Raw genomic sequence first — 26417 nt, forward strand, 5'->3', positions numbered from 1 at the left:
TCTAAACACAAGGCAGGGTCAGAATGGGGTGCGGTATCAAGGGGCCCGGGGGTAGTGGGTTCATGGATTGGGTTCTCCATGGTTAGGTTACTCCTTTGCTTTTTGTTTTTTAAGAAAAAAAAAAAAAAAAAGAAAATAAAAATAAAAAAAAAGAATAAAAAAAGGGGGGAGCGGGGAGGAATAGTTCCCAGGAGGAATGAAAGGGCCGGAAATCTCCCTCCGCGCCCAAGAGGACCTCAGCACCACTAGTAGCGCAGATGCAGCATGGAACCCGTGCCATACCCTACCCTTCATGCCAGTAAACCAGCAATCCGGGATAGCAACCTCACATCTGCCGAGCTGCCTCGGTGGACAAGAGAGGGCGGCCGGATATCCACCACAAAGCATACCTCCTTCGGCCACCACCCCCGGAATCCGAAAGGTGGCTTCCAGAGATACACCCGTCGCCCGAAAGACACCCAAAGCTACTCCGGGATACCGGAGAGGGATCGGGACATCCCCAGGCAATCCAGATTCCACGGCAAACTACGCCACCGCCAAGAACCTCAACGGAATGGGATGGACCCCGATGTCCTTTCCCCTACCTAGGAACTAGCGCGCCTGTGGGAGAAATCCCAAAGGCCAAAAAGAGGAAGGGCAAAAGGGAGGGGTGGGGAGGAGGAATGGAAAAAGGGGAGGATGGGATAGGGGAGGGGAGATTGGGGAGTAATTAGGTTCGGTCTGAGGAAGAAGACCGACGGGTCTAATTCCTCAGACCAAGAGCCTCTTCACCACGCCAAGGAGCCCCCCTTGAAGAGGTTAATTTTATTGAAAGAGTGAAAAATGTATGGGGTGGAAAATTAGTATACAAGTTTCTATGCATAGCAAAGTTGAGTATGTGAATTATACTGATACACAAAGAATATACACTAATAGCTTTCAATTTCATATCTAAAGATAATTTAGAAAGGCAAAGAAAAACAATATATATGCAGCATAAACAATATTTACTGAACAATAGTTTGATGTTATCACTATCATACAATTTATCATTTTTTCTTTCCACAATGAAAGACATGTCTATTTTCACATCACTTATAGAATACAATATACAGTAGAACTCTGGATTTCATACTTAATCCATTCCAGAAGGTCGGTCTAAATCTGAAACGTACGAAAACCAAAGTAATATTTCCCATAAGAAATAATGTAAATACAATTAATCCGTTCCAGACATGCAAAAATATTAACAAAAAATACATTTTTTTTAAAGAATAACTATAGCTTTACATACAGAAAACAATGAGAAATAAATATAAAGCAATAATGAAATGGATAAATAAACATTTAAATCATTATTGAAGACACTTGTTGGCATATGGAAGAAGGCAAGCAGGGGAGAGAGAGGAGAGCTTATTGTTTGGAAGGGGAATCCCCCTCCATGACTTCAGGTATCAAAGCCCTATCTGAGGTTACTTCCCTTCTCTGTCTTTTACTGGCACTGGACCCCCTGTCACACTAAAAGTCTGTCCAGAGAGCTCCGTTTCTAGAGTCTCTAAGATTTGCCTAAAATGGGACAAGGTATTGCCACTGAACATGTTGCAGATATGGCTTGCCTTTTCACAAATGATCGACTCCACAACACTATCTCCTGCTAACTGTTTTTCGTTGATCCACACCAACAACTTCTCCACCTCTTTTGTTGTTTGTGATCTCTGTTTTATTAGCATATTTACCCATTTGCAACTTCAGCTTCCTTGATCTCTACTTCCTTTGCTAGGATAGAACAGATTGTTGATTTTGACTTCCCATACATCCTGGCAAGCTCGGCTAAACAAACGCCACTTTCGTATATTTCTACAATCTCTTTGAATTCTATCATGTTTCTCACCTTCTTTGCCAAAGGGCTAGCACTAGGAACTTTCTTTAGGCCCATGGTGGCTTATTTCGCAGACACATTCAATAGTTAAGCACAAGAAACAACGGATTATTACGAAATGTTTCATACGAGCACGCGAAGTAATACTCACTCGACCAGTGACAGCCAGCCTGAGACACATACACATGAGTGGCAGCTTCCCGGGTGGGCTGACAAGTTTGATACGTACGATTTCCGGGTCGAGGTACCAAATCCGGACCAAAATTTTGCTCAAAAAAGTGGTCTAAATCCGAAACGTACAATATTCGGTGCGTATGAAATCCGGAGTTCCAATGTAACTTCATTCTTACATAACACATGAGACATCTTTATTCTCACATCGCATATCAAATAATCTCTACTTTTCCTTTTCATATAGTCCCAGTCAATTACCCTTCACTTAGACATTAACCTTTGATGGAAACAACATTAATGAATTACTTCCATAAATACAACTGAAGATAAACATTCATTTGACAAAAATAAAATTGACAAATTTTTCTAAAATATAATGAACAGCTAAGTACAGTAGTTGTATTGCATACTGGGCCTACATCATGTGCACACTGTAGTAATAGTCTGAAGTAAAGCTTTTTGAAAAACAAAATCTAAATTTGAGGAAAAGTGACAGGGCTGAGGCTACTGAAGTAATGAGACTGGATACCATTTTATAAGGAAAAGTAAACTGTAAAGCAATGTACCTTGGCCAATATGCAGTTATAATATAGAAACTAAAGAATCTACCATTCTGAATTTTGAAATTTGAATTTTGATTTGTTACGAAATTCAGTCACTAAATTTTTTGTGATGAGGTATGCAAAGAGAAGGACCAAATCTCAACATTCAAATATATAAAGGATCTTTCTTCTTTCTTTCAACACACCAACCGTATCCCACTGAGGAGGGGTGGCCCAAAAGGAAAAAGGAAAGTTTCTCCTTTTACATTTAGTAATATATACAGGAGAAGGGGTTACTAGCCCCTTGCCCCCGGCATTTTAGTTGCCTCTTACAACACGCATGGCTTACGGAGGAAGAATTCTGTTCCACTTCCCCATGGAGATAAGAAATAAACAAGAACTAGAAAGAAAATAGCAGAAAATCCAGAGGGGTGTGTGTATATATATGCTTGTACATGTATGTGTAGTGTGACCTAAGTGTAAGTAGAAGTATCAAGACGTACCTGTAATTTTGCATATTTATGAGAGACAAAAGACACCATCAACCCTACTATCATGTAAAACAATTACAGGCTTTCGTTTCACACTCACTTGGCTGGACGGTAGTACCCCCCTGGATGGTTGCTGTCTACCAACCTACTACCTACATATAAAGGATATAGCCACCTTATTAAACTGTTGGTAAACCTTAGCATGTGCTCCATACACATCCTGTGGTCAGAAATCAAAATAGAAAAGCAGTAAGCATAAAAAAAAAAAAAGACCTACATATAGTTATTTTATTAGATTCAAGGCCATTTTGCTTATTAAGGCTGCAATTACAAATGTACATAGTGACCAGTTTCAGGGATTCCTACCTTTCCAGCCTGACCTAAGGGAAGATTTCCTTACTGAGTACATGATCAACCAATTTGGTTGAGCAAAGTCCCTGAGCCTATTATGTGCCTCTATTCTTCTGACTACCAAAAGAATAGAGGCACATCAAAAGGATAGGTGATAAGATAAGATAAGGTAAGATTTCATTCGGATTTTTAACCCCGGAGGGTTAGCCACCCAGGATAACCCAAGAAAGTCAGTGCGTCATCGAGGACTGTCTAACTTATTTCCATTGGGGTCCTTAATCTTGTCCCCCAGGATGCGATCCACACCAGTCGACTAACACCCAGGTACCTATTTGCTACTAGGTGAACAGGACAACAGGTGTAAGGAAATGTGTCGAAATGTTTCCACCCGCCGGGAATCGAACCCGGGCCCTCCGTGTGTGAAGTGGGAGCTTTAGCCACCAGGCACATCAAACCTACAAAAAACAGGCTGTTGTTACAAGCAGCAGTCTGTAGGCTAACCTAATAATCAAACAGTTTACTGAAAGTAGTGGTACAATTTCTTATGGAAACCCTTGTAGTGAAGATGTAGGATATTCAGCTCATATCCTAATGTACCAGGGTCAAGCCCTGCACAAGGTGAGACATACACACACATGCAAGCTTCCTACTGCTGTCCATTACCAGCAGTAAATATCTAGGAGTTAAGACTGTTATAGGTCACAGCCTGGAGGCAAACCTAAAAAGGACCCCAAAAGAAATAAGCTTTCTTAGGTTATCAGGGTTACTAATCTGAATAAAGTCATCTTCCACTTTAGTTTCTGCAATGTACACAGATCTCTAAAGAAAAAAAAAAAGACCAAAGAATTCTGGATCATGGGCATTAACACCCATGCTCTTCTCTAGGTACATTCTGCACTTAATTTTAGAGAAGACAACTAGCTCAATGTCAATGTTTTGTATCGAATAACCTCATAACATGAATCATCAGCCTCTTGCTAAGAAACTGCATCTTCAGGTTTACCCACAGCTCAGTTGCTAGCAAAATCAGCTCACACACTGAGGTCATTGGTTCGATCCCCAGTACAGGTGGAAAAATTATGATGTGTTTCGTTAACACATTGTTCCTGTTCGCCTAGCAGTAATAGGTACCTGGGCTTTAGCCGACTAGCGTGGGTTGCATCCTGGGGATAAAATTAACCTAATTTGCCCGAAATGCTCTGCATAACGAGGGTCTTTCTATATAGCATGTCAGTGATATCAGCTAGGTCTATATACAATGTACATGTAGAAAAAGATTTTTTTTTTTTTTTTTTTAACAAGTTGGCCGTCTCCCACCAAGGCAGGGTGACCCAAAAAGAAAATACTTTCATCATCATTCAACACTTTCACCTCACTCACACATAATCACTGTTTTTACAGAGGTGCTCAAAATAAAACAGTTTAGAAGTATATACCTGGAGTTTACCTGGAGAGAGTTCCGGGGGTCAACGCCCCTGCGGCCCGGTCTGTGACCAGGCCTCCTGGTGGATCAGAGCCTGATCAACCAGGCTATTACTGCTGGCTGCACGCAAACCAACGTACGAGCCACAGCCCGGCTGGTCAGGAACCGACTTTAGGTGCTTGTCCAGTGCCAGCTTGAAGACTGCCAGGGGTCTGTTGGTAATCCCCCTTATGTATGCTGGGAGGCAGTTGAACAGTCTCGGGCCCCTGACACTTATTGTATGGTCTCTTAACGTGCAAGTGACACCCCTGCTTTTCATTGGGGGGATGTTGCATCGTCTGCCAAGTCCTTTGCTTTCGTAGCGAGTGATTTTCGTTTGCAAGTTCGGTACTAGTCCCTCTAGGATTTTCCAGGTGTATATAATCATGTGTATAAAGATACACAACATATCCCTCCAAACTGCCAATAACCCAAACCCCCTCCTTTACAGTGCAGGCATTGTACTTCCCATTTCTAGGACTCAAGTCTGGCTATATAAAATAATCGGTTTCCCTGAATCCCTTCACTAAATATTACCCTGTTCACACTCCAACAGGTCGTCAGGTCTGGTGGCCTGGTGGTTAACGCTCTCGCTTCACACGGCGAGGGCCTGGGTTCGATTCCCAGCCAGAGTAGAAACATTGGACGTGTTTCTTTCCACCTGTTGTCTATGTTCCCCATCAGTAAAATGGGTACCTGAGTGTTAGTTGACTGGTGTGAGTCGCATCCTGGGACACTGACCTAATTTGCCCGAAATGCGGAGCATAACAAGGGACTTTTTATTTACTTATTTAGTAATTTGAGCATACATACAGAGGTATAAAAAAATACAGGTAAGAGCAGAATGCCAAAGCCACTTATATGCATAGCATTACAGGCTGGCTTAAAATTAACTTAAGATTAACTAAGCAATATAGTAGTATGTCATTGTTGTCAGCTAGGACTGTATACCTTGTACATGTACTTGTAGTAAATAAAGATATTATTATTATTATTATTATTAAATACCATTAGTCTCCATTTACTCCTAACAAACACACACGCATGCTTGCTGGAAGTCCAAGCCCCTCGCCCACAAAACCTCCTTTACCGCCTCTCTCCAACCTTTTCGAGGATGACTCCTACCCCACTTTCCTTCCCTTACAGATTTATATGCTCTCCATGTCATTCTACTTTGATCCATTCTCTCTAAATGACCAAACCACCTCAACAACCCGTCTTCAGCCCGCTGGCTAATACTTTTATTAACTCCACACCTCCTAATTTCCACACTCCAAATTTTCTGCATATTTACACCACACATTATTATTATTATTAATTATTATTATTAATTATTATTTTTTTTTTCAACAAGTCGGCTGTCTCCGATACTTCCTGACTTCCCTTGTGAACATGCAAATTTATCTCTCAGAAACTATATCAATTAAACTTGTTATGGAGAAAACACCAGTAGCTTGTGTAATGTGCAGAGTACTTCCCATTTCTTAGACTGATAAGAGACAACACAATAAGTGTGAGAGGGGCCCTAGACTGTTGAACTGCCTCCCAGCATGCATAAGGGGGATTACCAATAGACCCCTGGCTATCAAGAAGGCACTGGAAAAGCACCTAAGTCAGTACCTGACCAGCCGGGCTGTGGTTCGTACATTGGATTGCATGCGATCAACAGTAGCAGCCTGGTTGTTCAAGCCCTGATCCACCACGAGGCCTGGTCACAGACTGGGCTGTGGGAGCATTGGCCCCCAAAACCCTCTCCAGGTATACTTGAGTGTTCAAGGTAAATTTTTAACTAATACTGTTGTGTATTCCTATCAGCACTGACACTAATAATTTTGCAGATTTTTCTCAAGGCTGTATCTACTGCTAACACAAAAGTGGAGAAGCACTGCAGTAGGCCTACTGGCCCATGCTAGGCAGGCCATTATCAAACCCAACTCATCTCACTCACATTTTTTCACCTTAATTTTAAAGCTACCAATGGTTTCAGCCTCAATAACTACTTGGCAGATTGTTCCACTTATCAGGTCCTGATCCACTGCAAAGCTTGGTCTTGGACCGGGCCACAGGGATACTGACCTCCAGAACATCCTCTAGGTAAGGCTGCTTGAAATGCATGGCATGAAAAATGGGCTTTTTCTAGTTTATACATATCAATCACCCTAACTGTACATTATATTGTACTTTTGTTTGTTGGAGCTTGACTGATAAGACTAGTATTTTCCTATATCCTTCATAAATATAAATTTATCTAATCTGAATCCAATGTTCAAGGTTATTTCTTGGTTGGATGCACTTATCTCATGTTAGGTAACTGAACTCATGTACTGAGGCTATGCTTTGCTCTTTAGGGGATTTATCAAGCCTATTAATATTTACATATTATTATTCATAAAGATAATGGGTAGCTCTATTTTCTTGGATCATGAGCACTTAAATTGCATCAAGGCAGCTAAATAATACTCACAAGAAAATCACATTTGTATACAATGCCAATGCATCCCTAAGTACCCCTAGTGTGGTGCAATGGCAAATTATAGGATACCGTATCTAATTTCATAGCGCACCTGCCATCTTCTGCAGAGGCAGGGTGACCTAAAGAGAAAAATTAAAGTTTTTTTTTTTTAATTTATTAATTCATACAGGAGAAGGGATTACTATGGCCCGGTGGCCTGGTGGCTAAAGCTCCCACTTCACACACGGAGGGCCCGGGTTCGATTCCCGGCGGGTGGAAACATTTCGACACGTTTCCTTACACTATTGTCCTGTTCACCTAGCAGCAAATAGGTACCTGGGTGTTAGTCGACTGGTGTGGGTCGCATCCTGGGGGACAAGATTGAGACCCCAATGGAAATAAGTTAAGACAGTCCTCGATGACGCACTGACTTTTTTGGGTTATCCTGGGTGGCTAACCCTCCGGGGTTAAAAATCCAAACGAGCTCTTATCTTATCTGACACGCATGGCTAACGGAGGAAGGATTCTTTTCCACTTTCCCATAGAAATTAAAGGAAACAAACAAGAACTATTAAGAAAACAGAAGAAAACTCTGATGAACGTGTAAGCATATATGTGTACATGCATGTGTAATGTGACATTAAGTATAAGTAGGAGTAACAAGATGCACTTTTTTTTTTTTTTTTCAACAAGTCGGCCGTCTCCCACTGAGGCAGGGTGACCCAAAAAAAGAAAATCCCCAAAGAGAAAATACTTTCAAATACTTATTATCTTAATAAATATAATTTATAATTATCCTTAAGAATAAATAAGACTATTAATTATGCACATTTCACTCATAAATACTGTACAAAGTGTACAGACATCACAAATTATATGACACATTGAACTGCAACATTCCCATGCGTTCTTCACATAGTGGCACTGGGCTTAAGATAAAATTAAAACATTACCTTCACTCATGAAACTTCACAAGTTATAAAACCTTGCAGATACTGCAATTCAGGCAATCAGTATGTTTAACAATGTCAGAAGTCATCCACTTAATCCACAGAGATGCATAAAATTTCTTAAAACTGAATTCTAACAACAATTTTTTTTTTTATGCAACGGCTGTTTCCCACCTAGGCAGGGTGATCCAACATCATTCATATGTAATTCCTTATGATGTGGCAGTTTTACTCAGATGCCATAAAAAGGCATTTCAATTGAGTTAAATAACATTTACAGCTAGTACAATGAAAATTCTGTAATAAACTCAGTATTTTTTAATATAAGAAAATCTGTTATGAAACATGAAGAACCAATCTCTGCAAAAAAAAGCAGTAGGGATGGAGGCCCAAACTGTAGCATAACATATGGTCTTGGATGCTCAATTATACCCAGTTCACCACCTCTTTAATGATAAGTTTCACTAATATTAATTTTTTTTTTTTTCAACAAGTCGGCGGTCTCCCACCTAGGCAGGGTGACCCAAAAAAGAAAGAAAATCCCCAAAAAGAAAATACTTTCATCATCATTCAACACTTTCACCACACTCACACATTATCACTGCTTTTGCAGAGGTGCTCAGAATACAACAGTTTAGAAGCATATACGTATAAAGATACACAACATATCCCTCCAAACTACCAATATCCCAAACCCCTCCTTTAAAGTGCAGGCATTGTACTTCCCATTTCAAGGACTCAAGTCCGACTATATGAAAATAACCGGTTTCCCTGAATCCCTTCACTAAATATTACCCTGCTCACACTCCAACAAGTATGTTATACAAATTATTGAAAAACATCGTGAGGAAAGGACAAGAATTCCTTGCTTTATGCAATAAATGCATTCCAGGCCAATGATACAAGGCAAAATTGCATAAAATGAATACAATACACAACACAAAATTAAAGAGAGATGTTCCTAGACTGCAAAACTCCATTTCTTGACAAATATTGACCAAAATAATTATAGCTTTCCACACCATAAATACCACAATACAAAGAATACTAAACTTTATATTCAAGAATTACAGTATGATCAGGATCATAAGCTCTAGAAGTGGTGTGCTTTCACTCAAGACCTGAAAATATAAATGCATTTGTGACTCTTAAGATACTGGTAACCTGTTATACAGTCTGGGAGCTACATAAGAAAAGGCTTTCTGCAAATGATCTCCCAAACAATATAAAGCTCAAGCAGTCTAAAAGGGGTCCCCAGCAATCTGAAGAAACATTCCTGAGCCTGATGTAAAAGGTGTAAGCACATCACAAAGATACAGGAATAATATTTTGAGTAAAAGGACATAAATGCAACAAATGCGACATTTTATTGTGGCAACGTTTCACTCTCCTGGAGCTTTCTCAAGCTATTATAAACAATACATAGACAGAGGGTATCTATAGGCTTTGAGTGAGGTGCAGTAATAGTAGTAGTACAAGTAGTAGTATAGTACAAGTAGTGGTAGTAGTACAAGTAGTAGTAGTAGTACAAGTAGTAGTAGTACAAGTAGTAGAAGTACAAACAGTAGCAGTAGTACAAGCAGTAGTATTAGTAGTACAAGTAGCAGTAGTAGTACAAGTAGTAGTAGTACTCATAGTACAAGTAGTAGTAATTGTACAAGTAGCAGTAATAGTAGTACAAGCAGTAGTAGTAGTCATAGTACAAGTAGTAGTAGTAGTCATAGTACAAGTAGTAGTAGTAGTCATAGTACAAGTAGTAGTAGTAGTCATAGTACAAGTAGTAGTAATAGTAGTAGTACATGTTGAAAAGTCATGTAGTACATGAGAATGAAAGGTTACAAAAGCTATGGCTTGGATAGCACAAAAAATAGGTTGGGCAACTGTATTTTATGCTACCCAAGCCATAGCTTTTGTAACCTTTCTTTCTTATGTACCAGCTGACTTTTCCACCACATGTATAACTACTATTACTACTACCTCTACTTGTACTAAACCTCACTCAAAGCCTTTATATACCCTCTGTGTCCATGTATTGTTTGTAACAGCTTAACAAAACTCCTGGAGAGCAAAACATTGCCATAATAAAATGTCACATTAGTTGCACTTGTGTCCTTTTACTTAACATATTGTCGGTAATTTTACCAATATTAATACAATAAGGAGGTTTTGTGGGTGAGGGGCTTGGACTTCCAGCAAGCGTGCATGAGCGTGTTAGATAGGAGTGAATGGAGACGAATGATACTTGGGACCTGACGATCTGTTGGAGTGTGAGCAGGGTAATATTTAGTGAAGGGATTCAGGGAAACCGGTTATTTTCATATAGTCGGACTTGAGTCCTGGAAATGGGAAGTACAATGCCTGCACTTTAAAGGAGGGGGTTGGGATATTGGCAGTTTGGAGGGATATGTTGTGTATCTTTATACATATATGCTTCTAAACTGTTGTATCCTGAGCACCTCTGCAAAAGCAGTGATAATGTGTGAGTGTGGTGAAAGTGTTGAATGATGATGAAAGTATTTTCTTTTTGGGGATTTTCTTTCTTTTTTGGGTCACCCTGCCTCGGTGGGAGACGACCGACTTGTTGGAGAGAGAAAAAAAAAAAAAAAAAAAAAAAAAAAAAAAAAAAAAAAAAAAAAAAAAATATATTTCAGCATGATATAATGTTTTGTACAGATGGCTGACATTTAGGTGTATATGCAGAAAGCCCATTGTTATGCAGAGCATTTGGGGCAAACTTAAGCCCAGTTCTGAAAAATGGGTGGGGATATTTGCTGCATAGCTGGTCCATACTAAGCAGGTCCTGCTTATACCCAACACCTCTCATTTATATTTCTCCAATATATTTTCTGCAATCTGATGTGCCTCCTGCCTCACCTCACTTTTGTTTCTGGTCACTTTCACTATCCACTATACATTAACCTGTTTTAACTTACAATGTATTAGGACTGTTGAAGTCACTTGTGGCAAAATGTTTCCTGTAATAATGTCATGAACCTAGGTAGTAGGTTGGTAGACAGCAACCGCCCAGGGAGGTACTACCGTCCTGCCAAGTGAGTGTAAAACGAAAGCCTGTAATTGTTTTACATGATGGTAGGATTGCTGGTGTCCTTTTTTCTGTCTCATGAACATGCAAGATTTCAGGTACGTCTTGCTACTTCTACTTACACTTAGGTCACACTACACATACATGTACAAGCATATACAGTGGACCCCCGCATAACGATGGCATCACATAGCGATTAATTCGCATACCGCTTGCTTTAATCGCAAAAATTTTGCCGCGCATACCGATTAAAAACCCGCTCACCGATTTTCGTCCGAGACGCGTCCAATGTGCGGCCTGAGCCACGCTCACATGTTCCGCCGGTGGCATTGTTTACCAGCCAGCCTCCGCGGTAACATCCAAGCATACAATCGGAATATTTCGTATTATTACAGTGTTTTCGGTGCTTTTTCTGGAAAATAAGTGACCATGGGCCCCAAGAAAGCTTCTAGTGCCAACCCTACAGCAATAAGGGTGAGAATTACAATAGAGATGAAGAAAAAGATCATTGATAAGTATGAAAGTGGAGTGCCTGTCTCCGAGCTGGCCAGGTTGTATAATAAACCCCAATCAACCATCGCTACTATTGGTGGTACAGCTGCTGCTGCTGCTGCACTGTCAGCTGCTGCTGCACTGTCAGCTGCTGCTGCTGCTGTAGCATCGTCTGCTGCTGCTGTAACATCGTCTGTTGCTGCTGTAGCGTCGTCTGTTGCTGCTGTAGCGTCGTCTGTTGCTGCTGTAGCGTCGTCTGTTGCTGCTGTAGCGTCGTCTGTTGCTGCTGTAGCGTCGTCTGTTGCTGCTGTACCACCGTCAGCTGCTGCTGCTGCTGTAGCATCGTCTGCTGCTGCTGTAACATCGTCTGTTGCTGCTGTACCACCGTCAGCTGCTGCTGCTGCTGTAGCATCGTCTGCTGCTGCTGTAACATCGTCTGTTGCTGCTGTAGCATTGTCTGTTGCTGCTGTAGCATCGTCTGCTGCTGCTGTAGCATCGTCTGTTGCTGCTGTACCACCGTCAGCTGCTGCTGCTGCTGTAGCACCGTTGTTGGTGTGGCTTATTGAGAATACCAAGAAACAATTAACCCCAGAGGATTTGCCACCCAGGATAACCCAAAAAAGTCAGTGTCATCGAAGACTGTCTAACTTATTTCCATTGGGGTCCTTAATCTTGTCTCCCAGGATGCAACCCACACAAGTCGACTAACACCCAGGTGAACAGGGAAAAATGCCTGGAACTAGTGCTCATATTGGTGAATTTAAAGCCAGCAAAGGTTGGTTTGAGAGATTTAAGAATCGTAGTGGCATACACAGTGTGATAAGGCCTGTTCTGGAAGAAAATGCCAAACAGGACCTACAGTACTCAGGAGGAAAAGGCACTCCCAGGACACAGTGTCTCATCAGTCATTGCTGCATCTTCAATAAAGGTAAGTGTCATTTATTCTTCATTTAGTAGAGTAGTACATGCACAATATATACTGTGCATGTACTACTCTACTATTGTGCATGTATCCTTCTCTTTGTGTGTGGGAAAATGTATATTTCATGTGGTAAAAATTTTTTTTTTTCATACTTTTGGGTGTCTTGCACGGATTAATTTTATTTCCATTATTTCTTATGGGGAAAATTCATTCACATACCGATTATTTCGCATAACAATTACCCCTCTTGCACGGATTAAAATCGTTATGCGGGGGTCCACTGTACGTATATACATACCCCTCTGGGTTTTCTTCTATTTTCTTTCTAGTTCTTATTCTTGTTTATTTCCTCTCATCTCCATGGGGAAATGGAACAGAATTCTTCCTCCGTAAGCCATGCATGTTGTAAGAGGCGACTAAAATGCCGGGAGCAAGGGGCTAGTAACCTCTTCTCCTGTATATATTACTAAATGTAAAAGGAGAAACTTTCGTTTTTCCTTTTGGGCCACCCCGCCTCGGTGGGATACAGCCAGTGTGTTGAAAGAAGAAGAAGAAGATCATGAAGTGTTTGTCAGTATTGCCATACCATTCATAATCCATCGAGTAGAGGTGAACAAGGGCACAACTGAACATTCCAAGCCATACCAGAGCTCTCCTAGGTGAGCAAGAAGTAGGGACAGATACAACATATCCAAATTTAAGCCTCCTATAATCCCCTACTAGAAATTTTTATCTTTCTTTCAACACACCGACCGTATCCCACCGAGGCAGGGTGGCCCAAAAGGAAAAACGAAAGTTTCTCCTTTTACATTTAGTAATATATACAGGAGAAGAGGTTACTAGCCCCTTGCTCCCAGCATTTTAGTCGCCTCTTACAACACACATGGCTTACGGAGGAAGAATTCTGTTCCACTTCCCCATGGAGGTAAGAGGAAATAAACAACAAGAACAAGAACTGGAAATAAAATAGAAGAAAACCCAGTGGGGTGTGTATATATATGCTTGTACATGTATGTGAAGTGTGACCTAAGTGTAAGTAGAAGTAGCAAGACATACCTAAAATCTTGCATGTGTATGAGACAGAATAAAAAGACACCAGCAATCCTACCATTGTGTAAAACAATTAATATTGTTGCTACACTAATAAGCCTTCTACTAGTTTGACATGTACAAAAGCACCTGACAAATAAGGTACCCAAAGATACTAAACAGAGCTTGAAAACTCACAGGTAATTAACATGCATTGTATACAGATACACAAAATTACCAAATTTTGACTCAAAATATTTTAATTGCATGGCAAAAACTTCAAACTAATTTTTGTTATTCTTTCTTTCAACACACCGGCCGTATCCCACCGAGGCGGGGTGGCCCAAAAGGAAAAACGAAAGTTTCTCCTTTTACATTTAGTAATATATACAGGAGAAGAGGTTACTAGCCCCTTGCTCCCGGCATTTCAGTCGCCTCTTACAACACGCATGGCTTACGGAGGAAGAATTCTGTTCCACTTCCCCATGGAGATAAGAGGAAATAAACAAGAATAAGAACTAGAAAGAAAATAGAAGAAAACCCAGAGGGGTGTGTATATATGTGCTTGTACATGTATGTGTAGTGTGACCTAAGTGTAAGTAGAAGTAGCAAGACGTACCTGAAATCTTGCATGTTCATGAGACAGAAAAAAGGACACCAGCAATCCTACCATCATGTAAAACAATTACAGGCTTTCGTTTTACACTCACTTGGCAGGACGGTAGTACCTCCCTGGGCGGTTGCTGTCTACCAACCTACTACCTATTAATTTTTGTTATATCAGTATATATGCATGCAGCAGGCATATGTGAGGGTGTTAGATAGGAGTGGAGACAAATGGTTTTTGGGACTTGAGCTGTTGGAGTTGAGCAAGGTAATATTTTGTGAAGGGATTCAGGGAAACTGGGTAGCCAGACTTGAGTCCAGGAGGTGGGAAGTACAATGCCTGCACTTTAAAGGAGGGGTTTGGGAAACTGGCTATTTGGAGTGACATCTGAACTGTTATATCTGCAAAAGAATATGCATATTAAAAATGCAAAATATTATTAATATTACTAATGATTAACAAAAATATAAAAAATATTGCACACTCCTATAATTGCAAAATTATGATTAATAGGCAACAACTTATCAAAACATGATGAGACAAAAATTCTAGTTTTCAATTCAACACCTACAACCAAAATAGACTCTCCCTAAAGACATACAAGTCAATATTGTTACCAAAACTTGGAATGAGCCATGTAAAACTATCACTACAGTCAAAGTATCATATTCACACACAAAGAAAAATTCTGTGATGGTCAGGAAGTGCTGCATCAGGCAAGCTCATTTCTGCAGTTATGAATTCTTCAGCCAAAGACCAAATTACAGGATTTATTTATCTACTGATCCAAACGTCTGAAAAGACTAAGCAATGGATGCTCATGACACTTACTGTCAATGCATACTGCAGGTTACATCTTGGAGAAGAAAATGAAACTTACAGATACCTGAAAAGAGAGTAAACAATTTATTTACACTGATGTGACATTTCTTAAGGGAAATGTTTACAATCTTATCAAGTAGCAGCAGCAACAGAAGATACACTCACAATGAAAACGAAAGAGCAAGTTCTATAAAGTACTCTACATTTACATAAACAAACCTAAGCTCTTACTGCTGTCATTGGACTGGCTCAAAGAAAGAGTTAATTCTGGGAATTTTTTTTTTTTATTTATTTTTAATTTTTTTTTATTCCTTTTCCCAAAGTAACACTGTCTTTGTTTTTTCTCTTCCCATCTCCTGGCTTGTTTACTTTGTTAATGCCTTCTACCTCCACTTGCTTCTTCAAGTTGAAAAGTAGTCAATGCAACAATATATCAAAAACCTTTCAGTCTAGGAAGAAGATTCCCACCCATTCCTCTTTCTGTCTGACCACTGTTTTATTTACTCTGATATAAATTTCATAAGCAACAACATTATATTCCAGAATGCATGCAGATATTGTGAGAAATTTTGATGTTCCTAGATGTTTAATATCTTTTCCTATACTCTTCCTTGATTATCTGTATTATACATCACCTTTATTAGGCATTATATTGTAGTTTAGGGCTTTCCTGACTTCTTAAATTTTTATTACATTTGCTACCTTAATCATCTGGCACTTCACCAGTCATTAATAATTTCTTAAAGATGTGAAAATGGTGTGTACAGTATTTTAGCACTCAATATTTGTGATGACACTTCATCAGGTGCTGATGTCTCTGATGTATCATGTTCCAGCTTGAGTCCCCTTACTTCCTCATTAGTAACTTCAATGCTTGATAGTTCCATGCTATCTCTGGTATGGGCCCTTGCTCATCTGCAAACACTAAGTAATCTTCTTGAGCTCGTTGAATACCATTTTAATATACCCAGTAAATGTTGCTATTTTCACTTGCTCCTGTTTAGTCATTTTTCTTCTGATTTGGCTACAAAGTAATTTTGGTTCTGTCTGCCTAGAGCAATGTATTCATTTCAGACTTCTTTTTTAAACTTCCCTCCTCATTCAAAATATTTCTAACTTCTTGGTTAGCTTTCCTGTTTTTTGAAATCGGTATCAGTCTCAGCTTGTGTCATGCTTTATTTTTATGCATTTTCACTTTAATAATTAAACCATGGTTCATCTAGCTTTTTATTAACTAGTTCGCACGATACTACAAACTTCATAATTTCTCTGCCCTTCTGGTTAAAATTTACTGTCATTTCTTGAGGGGAATATTTCCAGAATTCATCATTCCCTGTTCCTGATCCAGAAAATTACCTGGAGTATACCTAGAGGGGGTTTCGGGGGTCAATGCCCCAGTGGCCCAGTCCGTGACCAGGCCTCATGGTGGATCAGGACCTGATCAACCAGGCTGTTACTTCTGGCTGCACATAAACTGAGATACAAACCACAGCCCAGCTAGTCAGGTATTGACTTTAGATGCTTGTCCAGTGCCTTCTTGAAGACAGTCAGGGGCCTATTGGTAATCCCTCTTATGTATGGTGGGAGGAAGTTGAACAGTCTTGAGCCCTGACACTTATTGTGTTGTCTCTTAGCATACTGGTGGTACACCTGCCTTTCATTGGGGGATGTGTTGCATCTCCTACCAAGTCATTTGCTTTCACAGGGAGTGATTTTCGTGTGCAGATTTGGAACTAGTTCCTCTAGGATTTTCCAAATTTATATTAACATGTATCTTTTTCCCTTCCATTTCAGGGAGTACAAATCAAGGGACTTCAACCATTCCCAGTAATTTAGGAACTTTTACAGTACCTTTACAGTAATTTCTCTTGGGCATTAACCTTAAATTTTCCAATTCCTCATTTTTGTGTTTACTTCTCCTTTTACCATGTAACAGAAAATAAACACAGTAATCACTTGTCCCATCCCAAGAGGCTTTCTTTGTTCCATTTTCCTTGTCAGTTTGTTACTAGTACTTAAGGAAGTTCTGCATTTCTTCATATATAATTATTTTCGATCAGAAGTACTTTATTAAGGAATGTTCATTTGGTCAAGTATGAAGGGGGTATGGGGCTTGGGGGAGGGGAATTCCTGAGCTCTGCCTAATCCCAAAATTAACAACAACAGCTAAATTTCTGTAGATATACCAAAAGAAAGAAACTCCCTTCTGAAATTTCTTCCGATATAGTCATGAAATGGAGTAGAAAGTTGAATAACCAATAACAAGAAAGTACAACCTAATGTATATACTTTATCTACAGTACATACACAACAACATTAAGACTCACCATAGGCGATCAACCAAGTCATGGTGAGGGGGTCCATTGGTAATTTCGCCAGTCATGTATGCCAGCTTATGTGCAAACATACATGGGGCAGGTACACGTATAGTCCCCTGAAACAACATTATATTGAAAATAGTAAAATGTTTTACAACAAAGTGCTCTGGCAGTAGTGTTCTGCACAAACATGCTAAAAATAAATATTTAAGAAGTGTGGTACAACAACACTTGCTGCAAAGGAAGACTTTATTACAGATAGCATTTTGCTTATACAATTGTCTTTTATCAAGTCATAAATGGAGATGAACTCGAATTTTTATGTCATGAAAATATACAAGAAGACTTTTGTCCAACTCATTAATTACAATCTGAATTATCTTGAAATTTCTATCTTACCTATTATTTTAAGCTTCCCCATTAATACCTAGTACTGTATCAATTATCATAAAAATTCCACAACTAAGTAATCTTTCATTGCTGAGTAGTTATATTGCTAGCCTAAGTTCACCCAAAATACTGTGCATACTATGGGCTTTCAAATTAATGTATATTTATGCATAATGATTGGAAATAAAACAATTTTATTATTATTACTGAAGACAAAGCAAAGCAGATACTCAGCAACACAATGAAGAACACTGACAACAGCCAACAAATATGTTGGATTTGACAAAAAGGCTTCTACAGTTCTATTAGTCTGCAAGTTGGTGAGTTGGAAGCCATTCCAACTCACCAACTCCTTGACATTCAAGGAATAATGTCAAGTTAAGGCATTCATGGTCAACACTCCAACTTGTTCATAATCAAAGGATCTCCTTCCTAACTGGTCATTGTCAATTTCAAGTATCCAAAGCTTGTAAGGCATAACATTATCATTCCTGAAGCAATAATGATGTTTTAAGAGGAATATGCTACTTTACTTTCTAGGCATTTGAAACATTTGTTTCTTGAAATCTTTTTCTAACACCTTATATGTTACATTCATTAGGAATATAAATTATTACACTAATAATAAATGCAATGCAATGATAAGAATAAAATGCTGAGTACATATTTGGCAATTTAAGTACTGTATAGTTAAAACTGTTATTGTAGTGAAAATTGTTATTTTACTTTCAGTCACTGAAGAGAACAAATTTGGGTTAAACTGTTTATGTATATGAACCTTAGAGGTTAATTTTTAATTTCATCATAAAAGATACTTTAATTGTCATGTTTAAGTATATTAACTAAGATAGGCATGCAATAGTGATGAGAGATACATTTACAGAACCCAATGAACTACCTTGAAACAGTAATAGGAAGCTGCTCTCTTCCTTGCAGTCATGTATATTCGCATATTTATGGTATTTTTTAAGGGGTAAATTGGGTATCTTTTCAAAAAATATACTGACATTATTCATCAGAGTAAGCTGCTGGAAATACAATACATCAACTAGGTTCATCTAGGGTGGCAAGAATGAGAGTTGAGCATAACCCTTGGCTGGTAAGGATACACTTCTTGCCCATTTGTGTATATAACAGATTGTATAGTTTATGATTTTAGTCAAAACAAAAGTGAAAGAAAAAACTAAGAGAAATTTACTACAATTGTAGCTGTTATGATATTAAGAGATTCAATTTTGTTAGGAGGTTAGAAAGCACTGAATAAATATACAGGTCACTGGCGTCTTTCAAAAAACCAGCCGTATCCCACCAAAGTAGGGTGACCCAAAAAGAAAAACAAAAATTTCTCTTTTCAACTTTAGTAATGTATACAGGAGGAGTTACTAACCCCTTGCTCCCGGCACTTCAGTCGCCTCTTAAAACATGCATGGCTTACGGAGGAAGAATTCTTTTCCACTTCCCCATGGAGAAAATATACAGGTATTAACAGCAATTCTGAAAACTGGTTAGTGACATCTCATGTCCAAATTACATTGATAAATATGTAATCTTTACCTGCCAATTGTAGTACATATGGCAAAGTTTATATGCCAAGCGTTGCATGTGGTCAGTCTTCAAGCCGCTGCTGTCCTCTATGATATTAAAGGATGTCGGACTCACAGTTCCTTCATTAATAGATTGAGATACCAAGAAAAAGTCGTACCTATTTGGGAAAGAATTTTTTTTTTTTTAACAGGCCAGCTGTCTCCCACTGAGGCAGGGTAACCCAAAAAGAAAATACTTTCATCATTCAATACTTTCACCTCACTCACATAACCACTGTCTTTGCAGAGGTGCCCAGATACAACAGTTTAGAAGCATTTTATAAAGATATATAACATACCCCTCCAAACTGCCAATATCCCAAACCCCTCCTTTAACCCTTTCGGGGTTTCGGCCGTACTAGTACGGCTTACGCCCCAGGGTTTTTGACGTACTAGTACGCATAAATTCTAGCGCCCTCAAATCTAGCAAGAAAAAGCTGGTAGGCCTACATATGAAAGAATGGGTCTATGTGGTCAGTGTGCGCAGTATGAAAAAAAATCCTGCAGCACACAGTGTGTGTTTTTGGTTTAAAACAGCAACTTTGCACTGCATTTTCGTATGGTATTTATTGTTGTATTCTAGTTTTCCTGGTCTCATTGTACAGAATGCTAGGGTGTTCGGGAGAGGGGTGGGATTAAATTATGGGGAATCAAATACAAAATGGGCATTGACACAGTTATCTTTTGTTGATGATACTGTGCTTTTGGGAGATTCTAAAGAAAAATTGCAAAGGTTAGTGGACGAGTTTGGGAGTGTATGTAAAGGTAGAAAGTTGAAAGTGAACATAGGAAAGAGTAAGGTGATGAGGGTATCAAATGATTTAGATAAAGAAAAATTGGAAATCAAATTGGGGAGTAGTAGTACGGAAGAATTTTTTTTTTTTTTTTTTTTCAACAAGTCGGCCGTCTCCCACCGAGGCAGGGTGACCCAAAAAAGAAAAAATCCCCAAAAAGAAAATACTTTCATCATCATTCAACACTTTCACCTCACTCACACATAATCACTGTTTTTGCAGAGGTGCTCAGAATACAATAGTTTGGAAGCATATACGTATAAAGATACACAACATATCCCTAAAAACTGCTAATATCCCGAGACCCCTCCTTTAGAGTGCAGGCATTGCACTTCCCAATTCCAGGACTCAAGTCCGGCTGTATAATAATAACCGGTTTCCCTGAATCCCTTCACTAAATATTACCCTGCTCACACTCCAACAGATCGTCAGGTCCCAAATACCATTCGTCTCCATTCACTCCCATCGAACACGCTTATGCACGCCTACTGAAGTCCAAGCCCCTCACCCACAAAACCTCCCTTACCCCTTCCTTCCAACCTTTTCGAGGACGACCCCTACCCCGCCTTCCTTCTACAGATTTAAATGCTCTCCATGTCATTCTACTTTGATCCATTCTCTCTAAATGACCAAACCACCTTAACAACCCCTCTTCAGCCCTCTGACTAATACTTTTATTAACTCCATACCTTCTCCTAATTTCCACACTCCGAATTTTCTGCATAATATTTACACCGCACATTGCCCTTAGACAGGACATCTCCACTGCCTCCTCACTGCTGCATTTACATCCCAAGCTTCACACCCATATGAGAGTGTTGGTACTACTATACTTTCATACATTCCCTTCTTTGCCTCCATAGGTAACGTTTTTTGACTCCACATATACCTCAACGCACCACTCACCTTTTTTCCCCTCATCAATTCTATGATTAACCTCATACTTCATAAATCCATCCGCCGACACGTCAACTCCCAAGTATCTGAAAACATTCACTTCTTCCATAATTCTCCTCCCCAATTTGATATCCGATTTTTCTTTATCTAAATCATTTGATACCCTCATCACCTTACTCATTTCTATGTTCACTTTCAACTTTCTACCTTTACACACACTCCCAAACTCATCCACTAACCAGTGCAATTTTTCTTTAGAATCTCCCATAAGCACAGTATCATCAGCAAAAAGTAACTGTCAATTCCCATTTTGTATTTGATTCCCCAAAATTTAATCCCACCCCTCTCCCGAACACCCTAGCATTTAAAGATTACTAAAAAGAATAAGAAGTGAATGTTTTCAGATATTTGGGAGTTGACGTGTCAGCAGATGGATTTATGAAGGATAAGGTTAGTCATAGAACTGATGAAGGAAAAAAGGCGAGTGGTGAGTCGAGGTATATTTTTTTTTATTATTATCACACTGGCTGATTCCCACCAAGGCAGGGTGGCCCGAAAAAGAAAAACTTTCACCATCATTCACTCCATCACTGTCTTGCCAGAAGACTGCTTTACACTACAGTTTTTAAACTGCAACATTAACACCCCTCCTTCAGAGTGCAGGCACTGTACTTCCCATCTCCAGGACTCAAGTCCAGCCTGCCGGTTTCCCTGAACCCCTTCATAAATGTTACTTTGCTCACACTCCAACAGCACGTCAAGTATTAAAAACCATTTGTCTCCATTCACTCCTATCAAACATGCTCACGGATGCCTGCTGGAAGTCCAAGCCCCTCGCACACAAAACCTCCTTTACCCCCTCCCTCCAACCTTTCCTAGGCCGACCCCCTACCCCGCCTTCCTTCCACTACAGACTGATACATTCTTGAAGTCACACTGTTTTGCTCCATTCTCTCTACATGTCCGAACCACCTCAACAACCCTTCCTCAGCCCTCTGGACAACAGTTTTTGTAATCCCGCACGTCCTAACTTCCAAACTACGAATTTTCTGCATTATATTCACACCACACATTGCCCTCAGACATGACATCTCCACTGCCTCCAGCCTTCTCCTCGCTGCAACATTCATCACCCATGCTTCACACCCATATAAGAGCGTTGGTAAAACTATACTCTCATACATTCCCGTCTTTGCCTCCAAGGGCAAAGTTCTGTCTCCACAGACTCCTAAGTGCACCACTTGCCCTTTTCTCCTCATCAATTCTATGATTCACCTCATCTTTCATAGACCCATCTGCTGACACGTCCACTCCCAAATATCTGAATACATTCACCACCTCCATACTCTCTCCCTCCAATCTGATATCCAATCTTTCATCACCTAATCTTTTTGTTATCCTCATAACCTTACTCTTTCCTGTATTCACTTTTAATTTTCTTCTTTTGCACACTCTACCAAATTCATCCACCAATCTCTGCAACTTCTCTTCAGAACCTCCCAAGAGCACAGTGTCATCAGCAAAGAGCAACTGTGACAACTCCCACTTTATGTGTGATTCTTTATCTTTCAACTCCATGCCTCTTGCCAAGACCCTCGCATTTACTTCTCGTACAACCCCATCTTTTTTTTTTTTTTCAACAAGTCAGCCGTCTCCCACTGAGGCAGGGTGACCCAAAAAAGAAGAAAATCCCCAAAAAGAAAATGCTTTTATCATCATTCAACACTTTCACCACACTCACACATAATCACTGCTTTTGCAGAGGTGCTCAGAATACAACAGTTTAGAAGCATATATGTATAAAGATACACAACATCCCTCCAAACTGCCAATATCCCAAACCCCTCCTTTAAAGTGCAGGCATTGTACTTCCCATTTCCAGGACTCAAGTCCGACTATATGAAAATAACCGGTTTCCCTGAATCTATATATTAAACAACCATGGTGACATCACACATCCTTGTCTAAGGCCTACTTTTACTAGGAAATAATTTCCCTCTTTCCTACATACTCTAAGTTGAGCCTCACTATCCTCATAAAAACTCTTCACTGCTTTCAGTAACCTACCTCCTACACCATACACCTGCAACATCTGCCACATTGCCCCCTATCCACCCTTTTCCAAATCCATAAATGCCACAAAGACCTCTTTAGCCTGATCTGAATACCACTCAGGTATATGTGGAGATAAAAAAACATTATCTATGGAGGCAAAGGGAATGTATGAAAGTATAGTAGTACGAACACTTATATGGGTGTGAAGCTTGGGTTGTAAATGCTGCAGCAAGGAGGCAGTGGAGATGTCCTGTCTAAGGGCAATGTGTGGTCTGAATATTATGCAGAAAATTCGTAGTGTGGAAATTAGGAGAAGGTGTGGAGCTAATAAAAGTATTAGTCAGGGGCCGGAAGAGGGGTTGTTGAGGTGGTTTGGTCATTTAGAGAGAATGGATCAAGTAGAATGACATGGAGAGCATATAAATCTGTAGGGGAAGGAAGGCAGGGTAGGGGTCATCCTCGAAAAGGTTGGAGGGAGTGGGTAAAGGAGGTTTTGTGGGCGAGGGGCTTGGACTTCCAGCAAGCGTGCGTGAGCGTATTAGATAGGAGTGAATGGAGACGAATGGTATTTGAGACCTGACGAACTGTTGGAGTGTGCGCAGGGTAATATTTAGTGAAACTAGTTATTTTTATATAGCTGGACTTGAATCCTGGAAATGGGAAGTACAATGCATGTAATTTAAAGGAGGGGTTTGGGATATTGGCAGTTTGGAGAGATGTTGTGTACCTTTATACGTATATGCTTCTAAACTGTTGTATTCTGAGCACCTCTGCAAAAACAGTGATTATGTGTGAGTGAGGTGAAAGTGTTGAATAATGATGAATGTATTTTCTTTTTGGGGATTTTCTTTCTTTTTTTTTGGGTTACCCTGCCTCGGTGGAAGACGGCCGACTTGTTATGGAAAAAAAAAAATTAAAATTCAAGGAAACCAGTTAACCAGCCCTGAGGTGGAAAGTACAGTGCCTGCATTCTAAAGGAGGGGGTGTAGATATCTGCTGTTTGGAGGGACTTCTGAACTGTCATATCTGCATGCCTCTGGCAAAACAGTTATAGTGTGAATGATGGTGAGTTTCTTTTTTGGGTCACCCTGCCTCAGTGGGAGATGGCAAACATGTTAAAAAAAAATTAATAAGATATTAAAAATATTTAGATGGACATAGCTAAAAATTTTATTTTGATCTGAGACTACAAAAAAGCAAAATGTGGTTTCATTTAATAGGTTTAGTGTTTAGTGTACATTTGCCAATACTTTAGTGTCAGAAAGGTATGATACCCAGACACTATTTGTTCTAAAATTGCCCAATAGCTCTACAGTGACCATTAACAATTGACAGTTTTTGGGTCAAACAGAAGAGGCAGTTGCAAATTACCACACAGGATAAAACAATCATATGTATCTCACTTAGGAAAATAAATTTGGTATATCATCTACAAATAAAGCAAAACTATTTAGAAGAAAAACCCATATGTACCGTAGTGCACATGATTCCCTACTCATTATTTAGAAAAAGGTAAAAACATAATGAATGGACTAACTAAAAATACAAACCTCTCAGGAAGTGTAATAACATCATCTATCACTGTGCCAGGCAATGGGTTTTCTAGTTGACCTCTGTTGTCTAGAATCATTCGAGTGTTGATCCTCTTGGACACAATTACAAAAGCAAACTTTGGGGACTTCATGCAAACCTCTTCAAAACACCTCTGAAAGTAATGTTAACAATATGGTTTAGAGATACTAAGTCTATTTGAGTTCAACAAATTACATACCTTAATGGGAGATGATCACATAAAAGACAAATAAATTGCAGAAATGAGTCTGTACATAAAAATACAGGACATAGTGATAATTTCCTTTAAATGCACACCGGAAGCTGCGAGTGTTCACATGAAGGGACAACGAACAGAGCATACTTTACCCACAACAGCAAAATGAAATAAAGTACAACTAATCAAAATACCTATATTAATAAATAAGTTCTTATTAGATATTGACAGATGAAAGCAGAAGTATTAGAGATACTGCCAAGGGTTTTAAGCCTTTGGGGGTTTCGGACATACTAGTACGTCTTACGACCCAGGGTTTTCGGACATACTAGTACGCCTAAATTCTAGCGCCCTAGAAAGCTGGTAGGCCTACATATGAAAGAATGGGTCTATGTGGTCAGTGTGCACAGTATAAAAAAAAATCCTGCAGCACACAGTGCATAATGAGAAAAAAAAAACTTTGACCGTGTTTTTGGATTAAAACAGCAACTTTGCACTGTATTTTCGTATGGTATTTATTGTTGTATTCTAGTTTTCTTGGTCTCATTTTACAGAATGGAAGACATATTACAGAAATTGAGATGATTTTGACTGGTTTTACAATGTAAAGTACCTTGAAAGTGAGCTCAAAATAGCAGAAATGTTTGATTTTTACAAAAGTTCCAAAGTAAACAAATCATGCCAAGCGTCCAATACACATCAACTGGTGAGTCTAATATTCTTTCACAAGTGCGCTGATATTATTTATACCATTTCTACACTAATGCAGTAGTCTGCATAACAGTAAATCTTATTTTTTTTTGTAAGAATAAAAATTCAAAGTGGAAAGCCAAAGAAATATAAGAGGGGCCTGGGGATGTGACTAATGAACAGAGAGCTTGTTATTTTAGTGCCAGAAATGTCTGTTTATTCTGGACCCTATTCGGAAATTGGCATCTTTTGAAATTTGTGAAATTGGCAAAATTGCTAAATTCTGACCACTTTATTGGATAGTTGAAATCGGTAAATGAGTGGTTTCTTGTACTCATTCGATAGAAAAAATGGAGTTCTAACGAAATAGTTATGATTTTTGTCAACTAGTACACTGGAATTGTCTGAAAATAGGGCTCAAAGTGGGCAAAATCGCCGATGCGTAAACATCATTGATACCGCTAAATTCGCGAGAGCATAATTCTGTAAGTTATCCATCAAATTTCATACTTTTGGTGTCATTATGATCGGGAAAAGATTCTCTATCTTTTCATAAGAAAAAATAATTTTTTTTTTTTAATTTGGCCGACCCTGAGAATAAGTCTCTGAGAGGACCTGTCGACCCCCAAAGGGTTAAAAGAATGTTAAAAACTAAGCTATCCACTTAGCAAATTTTTGTAGATTTTACTACAATTTTGTAAACTGGCAGACATATAGAATATGGCAT

At 39.3% G+C, this 26417-nt stretch overlaps 1 protein-coding gene across 2 annotated transcripts; it reads right to left on the minus strand.

Annotated features, from left to right (window-relative positions):
- Nucleotides 1-967: 967 nt before the first annotated feature.
- On the minus strand, nt 968-24981 carry LOC128694414 (piwi-like protein 1). 2 transcript variants are annotated; one of them, XM_070095691.1, is made up of 5 exons: nt 24783-24979; nt 19458-19605; nt 17523-17629; nt 15205-15259; nt 968-9401 (listed from the first exon to the last, which is right to left on the minus strand). In XM_070095691.1, exons 1-4 carry the CDS (start codon nt 24914-24916, stop codon nt 15250-15252), a joined length of 399 nt encoding a protein of 132 aa, XP_069951792.1. In that variant the 5' UTR covers nt 24917-24979; the 3' UTR covers nt 968-9401; nt 15205-15249. The 2 variants fall into 2 exon arrangements, with proteins under 2 accessions (XP_069951792.1, XP_069951793.1); XM_070095692.1 differs by lacking the exon at nt 968-9401 and adding an exon at nt 13131-14774 and having other exon boundaries at nt 24783-24981.
- Nucleotides 24982-26417: the final 1436 nt, after the last annotated feature.

The sequence above is a fragment of the Cherax quadricarinatus genome, chromosome 51 (assembly GCF_038502225.1).
Source record: "Cherax quadricarinatus isolate ZL_2023a chromosome 51, ASM3850222v1, whole genome shotgun sequence".
NCBI classification, from domain to species: domain Eukaryota; kingdom Metazoa; phylum Arthropoda; class Malacostraca; order Decapoda; family Parastacidae; genus Cherax; species Cherax quadricarinatus.